General features: G+C 37.2%; 1 protein-coding gene across 3 annotated transcripts in view; it reads left to right on the top strand.

Annotated features, from left to right (window-relative positions):
- The first annotated feature begins 10 nt into the window (after positions 1-10).
- Positions 11-12,109, top strand: part of l(1)G0020 (RNA cytidine acetyltransferase l(1)G0020) — a 54,308-nt gene continuing 42,209 nt past the window's right edge. For all 3 annotated transcript variants that reach the window (XM_071596934.1, XM_071596933.1, XM_071596932.1), the window contains exons 1-4: positions 11-259; positions 355-446; positions 523-694; positions 3,133-3,317. In XM_071596934.1, coding sequence (XP_071453035.1) covers positions 152-259; positions 355-446; positions 523-694; positions 3,133-3,317 — 557 coding nt within the window. In that variant the 5' untranslated portion in view covers positions 11-151. The remainder of the gene's footprint in view (positions 260-354; positions 447-522; positions 695-3,132; positions 3,318-12,109) is intronic.

Raw genomic sequence — 12,109 nt, 5'->3', positions numbered from 1 at the left:
TTGGCGCAAGCTTCGAGTGAGAATAATATGAGCTGCACACGTGAGATGCGTTGAATGTTTTCTGAATGCTGTAATCTGTGGACTCATACTGAGTATTTACAAGCCCGATATTTATAATATTTTTTAAGTATCTGTATAGCATTACTTTAAAATGGTCCGAAAAAAGATTGATAACCGTATCAGAGTACTTATCGAAAATGGCGTTATACTTCGGCATAGGACAATGTTTGTTATTGTGGGTGATAAAGGGAGAGATCAAGTTAGTTAATTCTGAATTCGTTTTTGTTTATAACAGTTTATTAGTTTTTATAGAGGTGATTTGTGTATTTCATTTTTTAATGCTGTTTTTGATAGGTCGTCATACTTCACCACATGCTTTCAAAAGCTGCCGTCAAAGCAAGACCGTCAGTTCTCTGGTGCTATAAAAAAGAGCTTGGTTTCAGCAGGTAATTGGTACATATTTGTGTGTTCATTGCTGTATATTGTATCATAGTTAGTTAACTACTCCCTTTTCTTTTACAGTCATCGAAAGAAGAAAATGAAACACCTTCAAAAGAAAATCTCGTCTGGACAACTCAACGTCAATGAGGACGATCCTTTTGAACTTTTTATTGCCGCCACTAATATTCGGTATTGTTATTATTCGGAAACTCACAAGATATTGGGAAATACTTATGGAATGTGTGTACTCCAGGCAAGTATACCTTCCAAATATACTCTGCCTGGCAGAGTATACTTCTTTGTATTCTTCATTTCTCTATGCCCCCAACTTCTGGTTTGAGCCCCCTAATTAATTGTCACTAGTCATCTAACTTCAAAATGTTTTTACCGATACCAAACTTACAACCATGTAAACAAATTACGTCTCTTTTAAACTCAAAAGCTATATTAATTGTACGACAGAGAAGTTAGATGGGCATGAAGTTGGCAAAGAATATTGCCCTCTAAATTTCGAAGTAGTATGGCCGGCAGAGACAGTGACAAAGAATGTCAAGTAAAAGGTGAACATTTAAGATAAAACCCAAATTCTTAGGTCTTATCGTAGAGAAATTGCAAGGAAATAGGATAGAGCGCATTCTCAGAAAGAAGATTAGCAAAATCATTAGACAGTGTAAATAAATCCAGGATATTAAATAAGTATTTTTAGTATGTCTATATAAACAATACTAATGGAACAGTTGCCTGGTCCATACCGCCTGGTGACCATGTATTGGGCATAGCAATTTCACGGGAAGGCATAGTGAAACAGTTTCAAAGCTTGACGGCAAATAAACCCCTGAGTGTTGATGACATACCTGCTAGGATCGTGACAGACCCTCCTGATGAAGCGGTACAATACTTGCTCCTAAAATCTGTGACCAAGGATCAATACCCAGAGGCTAAACAATAGTTCTTAATACCTAAATCTACAAAGATGGCGATAATGATGATCACAGTATTAATAGGCCACTGTCTTTAAAATCAACATTCTGTAAAATCGTAGAGCATTTATTAGTTAGTAATGTAATGGCCGTTCTTGAGAGTAGAGACATACTATGCCAAATCCAGCTTGGAATTTTAAAGAATAGATCATGTTAATCACAATGGGCCTTTTTATTCATGACATCCTATAGTGTGGAGAATGTAAAACACAAATGGCTGAAATAGTGTTAAACTTGAGGGAAGGTCCAGCTGGACTCACTGATAGGTAAACTAATGCATTGCGGTGTCAATGAGAAGTTAGTTATCTGAATTAGAGCATTTCTATCATATTGTAAACATATGGTAATAGTAGGTGGTATGAGCTCAGAAGAGGTATTTGTAACTTTCAGCATGCTCCAAGGCATTAGTGTCATTAATGTGCCAACATCAATGACATAAATTCCCATATAAATAGTAGCATTAGGTTATTTGTGGGCAGCTAAGGGATCTATACCCCTGACCGCAGAAAATTTTTTAATGGTTTTTTAGAATGAGACAACCACAAATTAACAGAAAAATGTGATAATGGTATTTTGGAACAAGGCAACAAGAAAGTTACCCTGAGCCTATGGTGAAAGGCAGCAATTTCACCATCAGGCACAGCTGCAGGCGAGAGTGGAAGTTCACAATATCGGCCGCAGTGCTGCGATGTGAAAGGCAACAGGAAACCACCTCATTATTCTCCATAGAACGTGCAGCCTGGCCTTGCATTCAAAAATAGTTGAATGGAAAGATATGGGCAGCAGTAAACCAATCCTAGAATTGAAATATGATGATAATGAAGGGATCTATAGACAGGTAGTCACCAATCGATCATGGAATATTCTCCTGCAGTTTAGACAAAGTGTCAACTGGGGCTTAGAATAAAATCTTTAAAAACGTGCAGTAATTATGTTTTGGGGAAAAAGAACTGGGAAAGTCAACAGCACATGCCAAATTGATGAAATTGAAATTTAATATTTGGAATAAGTAAGGTATTTGGGCATTGCCCCCACAAAAAACTTATCATGAAGCGAGCATGTTGGCAAGATTTGCAGAACTACCTAAAAGAGACTTGATTTGTTGGAAAATGTAATAAGAGAGGTGTTAATGTTAGACCAAACTTGGAATATGTGGCAAGTATTGGGAACCTGTCTAAAAACAGAATTTATTAAGGAGAGAGAAGAAGTGTAAAGAAAGGCCACTAGGATTGTGAAGAAATGTATGGATAGTGAAGTGATCATAATGCAATTTATAGGGGAGCTAGGATGGGAGTCCTGCTGAGCACAAAAGGAGAAGGCAAGACCAAGGCTTTTACAAAAGTACAGGACACTCAATTCAACTTCTGGCATTAAAGAAATCATTAAGGCCCCCCATTACATCATCAAATTAGACAATTTGGATAAAATAAGGGAGAAAAGACTGCTGCACCAATAGATTCAGGGACTCTTTGTTTCCACGAAGGATTCATGATCACAACAAAAACAATGCCGAATAAAATTAAACTATGGACTGTGGGTGCATTTTGATGGGAAATCAATTATTGGTACTAAATTTGCTGTTCACATAGAAGCAATGCAGGAGTTTTACACTGGATGGGGAAAAATATTTATTGTTTTAATATTATTTTATTAATTACTGGGTATGCCATTTTAATAGGTTTAATATCCATGCATTACTATTTTTATCCAGGATTTTGAAGCAATGACACCAAATCTTCTTGCTCGTACTGTGGAAACTGTTGAAGGTGGGGGAGTTATTGTTGTGCTCCTGAAGTCTATGGACTCTCTCCGTCAACTTTATACACTCAGTATGGATGTTCATGAAAGATATCGTACTGAATCTCACAAGGATGTTGTATGCCGATTCAATGAACGGTGAGTTGCATATGGTTTTTATTTTTAATATTTTCCTTGTGGAAATATGAGATTTATGTATAGGGAGGAATCTAATTATTTATACTTTCAGTTTGCTGACTGTGCCCAGCAAAGAATCCTAAAATAGCATTGAGAAGTGTGGCACAGGCCCTGAATTTTATAAAGTAGTCCTGATTTGTGAGAGGAAAATTAATTGTTGTTTCAAGTCGTATGAAAATGAGCAAATAAGATATTATAGGACTTCTAGAAATTCTATTTCATGGTATAGTTTTTTGTGAAGCATTCCTGTTTTGATTGTATGTATTGATTTAGTTCAAATTTCATCGCCTACGTACAGTTTATCTGCAAGGCTCATTAGTTTTAAAAAGTCAAATGAATTGTCTGGAAGGTTGGCATTCTAGATGAGAGGGTAACTTGCGCAAGAGTAACCCAATTTAGCATGTGAAATGCAAAGTTGATCGAGTCATTTTTCCTATGCCTTCTGCATAATCCCCAGAAAGAAATGGTTTCCAAAAAAATTACAAAGCTTGGGTTGGGTTGATGCTGGGGGGATCTCACTAAGATTTGAAATCTGGCATTTGTGAATAATTGAACACACTACCCACTAGGCCACCATGCCAAAAGGTGATTTTGTGTGAAAACAATGTTTGGAAGAATTAAATGACTGTACTTTCCATAAAGGGATGGGGAAGTTGGCAAAATCCAAGAATTATAGATAAATTAGCCCATAAAGTACGCTGGTAAAGTCATCTGTTGTCAACTGAAAGATCATAGGAAGTAACATTGAATCAAGGTGAGGGAGTTCAATGTGATTTTATTTAAGGGAGGAGATGCATGGATCATCTGCTCGCTCTTCAATGAATGCATGAGAAATTCTTGAGTGTATGGAAATAATTTTCTTTGGTATTTATTGATTTTGAGAAGGAATACTAAACTGATGAAGGGAAATTATAAAAGTTTAGGGAAAATGTGGAGTTAATGAGCAGATATTGAATGCAATAAAACTATTGTGAGGAAATATCATGGCAAGTGTTAGAGTGGGTGGGACTTTTAGTTATTAAAACACTAAAGCTTTGAATATTTTCACAGTATTTCATGTAAGAATGGCCAGTTCCTTTGCTGATGCAAGATCATCAGGTAACAAATAGTTCAAATACAGAGTATATGTATATATCCTTGACAGGTATGACCAGATAGGGGGGTGGAAGGTAAAAGAAGGGAGATTAATGATGGAAGAATGCCTGGGTTGGTGTGTATGGGCTAAGATTGGATTAGAGGCAGGTGTGTGTTTGGGAGGTGTGTAAACCCCTAGTGGGGGCAAGGGAGAAAACGGTAAGAAGGGGCTTTGTGTAATAGGTGGGTGGGGAGGGATGCTGGTCAGTGTGTCCTCAAAAAGTGGGATTAATCACCAAATATGTTTTAATTCAAAACAACTCTTTCGTCAACCTTTTCCTTGTCTCTAGTTATTCTAATGAATCCATTCTCCTTCCCTTATCCTCAAACTGTGGGACTTCTGGATCAAAGTCACTACCATGCTGAAATTCTACCAAATGCTTAGCCAAATGGGACTGATTGCTTTGTCCATTGCAACTTACCAGGTGTACAAGTATGAATTGCGGATTTTTTTCAAAAAATATGGAAGAATGATAATAAGAGCTTTATTCAAAGTATGCTGCATTGCTAGTTAGATATTTTTGCCATCCTTCAGGCAATTTTCGGATGCCATATAAGTAAAAATCTTTCCCTTTTGCCGTGAACCATTCATCGAGCCATTTTTTTACATCTTCCTAAAAACCAAAGGGCCATTCCGTAGTGTGTGACCTATCAATGCAAACAAGTGTTAATCAGAAGGAACAAAGTCTGGTGCGTAAGCCGCGTGGTGTAGAACTTCCCAGCTGATTGCTTCCAACATGTCATGAACTGGTTTTGCCGTACGTTATGGAGCATTGTCATGAAAAAAATGATCTTGTGTGGCTTCTATTGGTATTCTGGTCTCTTTTTCTGGCTGTGAACAGTTCAAATCGAATAATGGTTGTTTGTAGTTCTCAGTATAATAGCTCACCAAGTTTTAACAGCTCATAATAGACCACACCCTTCTTGCCCACCAAACTCAGAGCATTATCTTTCTGCCGAAGCGATTCGGTCATGCAGTCGATGTGGGTAGTGCACCTGGCTCAACCCATGATTTTTTGTGCTTGGGATTCTCAAAATAAATCCAATTTTCATCCCCAGTAATGATACGATGCAAAAACAACTTCCTTTTGTATCATGAGAGCAAAATTTCACATGTGTTTTTGAGAGGCAGATGGAGAGGTGCACCTCTCATCTTCCTGTTGTTCCACTCATGTGGTACCCATCTGCCAGTCTTCTGAATCTATCCTATCTCTCATAGGCAATTGGAAACAGCTTGTTGACTTGATGCTCCGTTGCTCTGCGAGTTGTTTTTGTTTTTATGAATCATCTTCGTCCAACAATGCTTGCAATTCCACATCTTTGTACCTTTTTGGTGATTTTCCATGTTTCTTGTCTGCCACATCAAAATCACCACTTTTGAAATGCTGAAACCATCATTTGCATATATCTTGCAATGGAGCATGTTCTCCTTAAGCTTCTTGAAGTAATCAATATAATTCAGTAGCAGTTTTCTTCTATTGAAGACAAAAAATTAATGCTGTCTGCAAATGTACTTTTTTTGGTATAGAGTTCAACATATTGAACTCAGCAACACAACACCATGCAAACACTCTTTCAATGTATCACTTTTGTGTGTCTGACACTTGTTGATGGCACACAAAAATAATAGTAATAATTTTATTTGCCCATGGATTGGTGTACAACAACAATATAGGATAAAAAACTATAAATACAGTAATCAACCTGAAGGTCGGTTTGGTAGGTGATGGTAAAGTTCACCCAGTACTAAGCCCAATGGCATGTGAAATTCACACATCAGGGTAGGGGGGCCAGCTCCTTTCCCTGTGCCATTTATGGTTACCCAGGAAGTTTTGGTACCCGAAAAATCACATAGCTTGGGTGGAGCTGCAGGTGCCCAGAGTGCCTTGCCCGTGACCCTCCGGTCAGTAGTCCAACGCTCTACCCCCTGGACTACCGCGACTCAAATCCCAAATATAGAATGCGTCATAATAAATAGAAATTTATGGCATTCATGTACAGAGAAGATTAGGGAGATACACAAATGGGTGTGTATATGTACGAGGGCGGTTCAATAAGTACCCGTGTTAGAAATGAAGAAACCATTTCTTCAAAAACATTTTTTTTATTTTTCATCATAGTCCCCGTTTAGAAAGATACACTTCTCCCTACGTTCCGGCCAATCTTTTAGCCCCTCCAAAAAATAGTATTTGTCAAACTCTCCAAAATACGCCTATGTCTAGCTAGGTTTAGCTTGAGCTAAATTTTTTCCCCGCGAGCCATTTCTTCATGTTAGGGAATAAGAAAAAGTCGCAGGGAGCCAGATCGGGTGAATACGGGGGTGCGGCAGCAATTCATAACGTAGTTCATGCAGTTTGGCGGCGACAACTCATCAGCTTGTGGTCCACCGTGAGCAATCGCGGCACCCATTGGGCCGACAATTTTTTCATCGCCAACTTATCATATAAAATATTAATTGTCGTTCCGGTCGACACACCCACGGCCTCTGCTACTTCGCACACTTTCGTTCGTCGATCTGCGAGAATCATGGCGAGGACTTTTAAAGTCGTTGAACTAATATCTAACTGTGGTCGTAGATGGCAAAGTGTCCCCATAAACAGCATTCACCTTTGCTTTTATCTCCTCGCATTTCTTCCCATCCAAAAATAAAAAACGAATTACCGAACGATACTGCTCTTTTTCCATCTTAGCGAAAATCACGAAACACATCTTACTCGAATGGCTACCAAATCCAACTAACCTTTAAATCAGTCTGAAATTTGTTCCACCGTCATTTGATGGATGGCAGCACACGATGATAACATAAACTTCCCTCAGGAACGCCCTTTGTCGTCAAACACGGGTACTTATTGAACCGCCCTCGTAAAAGCCACAAACACAGAATTTAACCTGAAGGTCGGTTTGGTAGGTGATGATTGAGTTTACCCAGTACTAAGCCCGATGGCAAGTGAAATTCACACATCAGGGTAGGGGGGCCAGTGCCTTTCCCTGTGCCGGTCATGGTTTCCCAGGAAGATCTGGTACCCGGAAAATCACATAGCTTGGTTGCAGCTGAGGGCACTCAAAGAGGTTTGCCTGTCAATCAAACCCAGGCTCTCTGGTCAGCAGTCCAATGCTCTACCCCTGGACTACTGTGACCCTAATATATACCTAAGCCGAAGATCTTGAAAGATGGAATTGGGGATTTAGATGCAATGATGCGAATAGCCTTCTTTTGCAGAAAGGAGATTAGCCCCAGAGATTGATACCACATGTGATATTGGAGTAGATAAGGCCATAGTAAAGCATTAGCAGCACATCTTTGCTCACTGCTCTCTTCAAAGTTCTTAAGAAGAAACATGCTGAACTTAATTTTTCTGAAAGGGAGCGTATATGGGTTTCCCATGTTAAGTTTAAGTCCAAATGGATGCCAATAAATTGTGTGGATGTGATAAATTCTATATTTTGGCTATTCACTGTTGTTGGAGGACTGGGTTTGGATGGGTTTAGAGAGAAATATATTGCATTGGATTTTTCTTTGTTCAGTTTCGGACTGTTTTGTGTGTACTAATGTATTGCCAGCTGCAATCGTGATCCAGCTGATCCTTGAAGTTAATTCATTAATGGAAGTTGCAGAAACATTATGTTGGTATCATCAGCATATAGAATTTGTTTAATCCCACTTAGTCTCATTAAAACTGAGGGCAGATCATTAATATAAATAAAGGAAAGTACTGGACCAAGAATAGAGCCGGTAGGCACTCCTATGGTTTTGAATTTGCCTTTGGTAATGTATTCAAAACCACTGGCTGTGATAGTGACTGTATCCTCATGATCTTTTAAATGAGACTGAATCCACTGCCTCGATACCCCTCTTATGCCATAACACTGAATTTTTTTACCAAGAATGCTATGATCTATTGAGTTAAGGCTTTGTTTAAATCTATGAAAAGGCTGGTTACCTCCTTATTATCAAGAGAGGTCAAAATGAAGTTAATGGCCTCACATGTGGCTGAAATGGTGGATCTTTTTTTCATGAACCCATGTTGATGACTTGATAATAAATCATTTTTACTGAAGTGGTATGTAAGTCTATTTAGAAATATTTTAGCATACACTGACTGTACAGCAATCTGTCGATAGTTGTTAGGGTTGTTCATTCTTCCTTAAATTTTTTAATAGAAATAACTTGATAGTAAATTATTTTTACTGAAGTGGTATGTAAGTCTATTTAGAAATATTTTAGCGTGCACTGACTGTACAGCAATCTGTCGATAGTTGTTAGGGTTGTTCATTCTTCCGTAAATTTTTTAATAGAAATAACTTAAAGTCTGAAGAGGTATTGGTAAAATACCTTTGGAGAGAGATTCATTAATCAAATGAAGTATGGGATCTTTAATGAAAAGATAGCAGTATTTAATCACAGAACTTGGAACTCCATCATCTCCTGGACTACAGTTTGAAAGCAGTTTATTTACTGCAGTGCCTCTTTTCCCAGACATGGATATAAGAAGAGAGGCTTATCACTACTTGGAATGGGCAAGGTTTTATTATTATAGGAATTACAGCTGATTTGTTTACCATTAAAATGATTGTAAAGTAGTGATGATATATGCGTAGGGTTGGTGACAACATTCCCTTGTGGTTCATTTAATTGAAGTGGCATAGGAAGTGAGGGTCATCTGAAACTATTTATTATCCTCCAGGATTCTTTTGATTTATTTTCAGCATATACTATTCTTTTATAATTATGGGTATGCTTAGCTATAGCCAATAAATTTTTATATTTCTTTTTGCAAGCTTTATATTCCTTCATTGAGCCTGGTTCATTATAAAATTTGGTTTTTGCACATGGCCAATGGTATAAGTGTCAAATCTTTAGACTGCAAACTGCATGGGTGCACTATCTGTTGCCTTAAATCAACAATTCATACTTGAACACCTGGTATAAATGCCTATTTTTCTCTTTCCTTAATTTGGTCCTTCATTTAATTTAGTAATGTTTATAAATTGTTTCTGTTACTCAAAGCAAGTTTGAATTAATCTTGCAGAAAATTGTTGCTATTCTTTATGAAATTTGTTGGTTACACATCAGTTTGCCCCACCTGCACTTTACCTTTTCACTTTTATTTGACTCATATATGAGATTCTGTGCCCAAATGGAGTATTTCCAGCAAGCATTTTGTCAATCATAGCCATTGTTCACAGTTGTAATTTGCTTCCTTAATGACATAGGCTTTTTTAAGTTTGGGAAGTTCAATAGTTCTTTCAAATGAGAGATGAATTAAGAAGGGACTTTAAGTGAGTGGCTCAAAATAGAGGCTTGTGTGCAGCATTGGTGCATACTGTGACTATAGCTGTTCACTGTGCTTATTAATATATGTATGTGTCAGATAGTTTAATGGATAATGCAAGTGTAACAAACAGAGATACAAATGCACCCAGCACTCTATATGTGAACAATGAGGTATTGCTCCCTAAGAGACCAACAATTTTAAAGGGAGTCCTGGGGTGATTTAGTATGGCAGCAAAGAGAATGAACTACATTTAAAATGAGTGGATGACAATTAAACTACTCCACTAATAAAGTCCACTAATAAAGTGCTGAGCTACTGACCAGAGGGCCTAGAGGAGATAACTTCAGGCGTCACTTTGTGGAAACAGTACATATAAAAGAAACACTTGGTTTTTCCACATAAAATTTAATCACGATCTAGGTTTCGACGCTGAGTGTCGAAACCTAGGTCGTGATTAAATTTTATGTGGAAAAAACCAAGTGTTTCTTTTGCAAACAGAGGGCCTAGGTTTGATTCCTGGGGATGCCTCTGGGCACCCTTGGCTTAATCCAAGCGTTATGATTTTTTTTGTGTCAGATCTTCCTGGAAAATCATGGGTGGTAAAGGGAAAGAAACTGGCCGCCTTGCTCAAATGAGTGATTTTCACATGCCAGTGGGCTTAGTTTTGGGTAAGCTATACACACGGCTATCAAACTAAACTCAGGGTTGATTACTGTGGTATATACGTATAAAACAACAGTTATAAAACAAACATTAGATAAGAAGAATGGGAAGGAATATTGCATACTTAGAAGAATGGTAAAAAAGTTGTCCGATTGGATGCTTATGTGTATTTTGGTAGAATTTTTGCAAAGATGTGAGCTAGAGGAAAGAAAATGGCATGTGTATGCCACCAGGAAAGCTGTTAGTAGCTGATGGAGTCTATGGGGCAATGCATAAATGTGTACCCTTTCCACATTTGTACGAAAATGAATCTCGAGTATTATGGGATAAGAGTTATATCAACTTTAGGCATTAGGTAGGGACTAACTGAGAGGTGTTTGTGGTAAAAATAGGAGGAATGTGATAAAGAATGAGTGGATTATGAAAGAATGTTGATTGGAGGCACTAGTAATACACAAGTATTGAGTAAATTTGCTTTGTTGATTTGCTCTTGTTGACGTGGTATGCATGTAAATATTTCCCATGGTTTATAATCAGACAAGATTTTATCCAAAGGCTGAGAAGTGATGGTATCGAAGAAATGATTAATAGTATAATGTAATTACAATTTACATATTGGAATAAGGATTGCACAAAGTATTTTAAATTTTCAATTCCTTTGCTAAATATGTTCGGTGGAATTAAGCAGAAAGACCATAAATCATTCTGGAGTCCTTCTTTTAAAGTGAAAAATTTAATAAGTGAAACAATTCTTTCCATATAAATTGATGTAAAATGAAGTAATGCATTCCATACCAAAGAAATAAATTATGTTTGATGTTTATTCAAAGAAAAGTATGTATACATTGTTTAGGATCATGAATGATCTTCATCTTTTCTATTATTTCAGAATGAACCAACTAGAATGTGAATTTGATTTGTGGGAAACAAAAATATTGAAATTATTATTAGAGTGTTATTTATGATGCATTCCTAATTTTTTTTACTATGAAAATATATATAGATAATTTTTTGCTGATGCCAAAATATTTCGTGAAAATGTATATCATCAAATAAATTTGTAGCATGCATAGCCATTGCCTTATTAGGGTGATGCTGCCACAGTTTCTCATCCTTCTCCACGACCTACTCATAACATTTAGCATGCTCTCCTGGACTTGTGCACAATCATTCCAAGAATCCCCCTCTCCTTGTCACTCATTATGCGGAAAGTCACTTGTTAAGCAAGTCATTTTTGTACAAATATTTTTGCTCATTTTGTCAATTTTTGGCTATATGATATGCTCATTGAGGGAGCTTCCACTGTATGTAAATCTTAAGTAGAAGTGAAAACATGTGAATGCCTCACACTTGTATGGACATCAAATGAGACGATAGGATGATGTTTAAGTGATAATTTAATGTTTTTTGTTTGGGTATAATTATTCATAGAAATTTAATTTTCATTATGTTCTATTCTTTTGCCAGTTGCAAATGCCAATGAATTACTCATATTTGAATCAAGAATTAAAAATTTTTTACTTACAGACAAGCTTCGATACCAATTTATGTTCACCCTTACAATGGTCATTTTCATTCAGCATTAACATTTGCAATCCCTACCCCAAGGTTGTTTGATAGGTGAGGGTAGAGCTCACCTTGTACTTATCCCAGCATCATGTGAAACTCATGCGTCAGAGT

The sequence above is a fragment of the Hetaerina americana genome, unplaced genomic scaffold (genome assembly GCF_022747635.1).
Source record: "Hetaerina americana unplaced genomic scaffold, ioHetAmer1.1.p SCAF_8, whole genome shotgun sequence".
Classification (NCBI taxonomy): Eukaryota; Metazoa; Arthropoda; class Insecta; order Odonata; family Calopterygidae; genus Hetaerina; species Hetaerina americana.
Note: the sequence above shows the minus strand (reverse complement) of the source record. Positions and strands in the feature narration are given on the sequence as shown.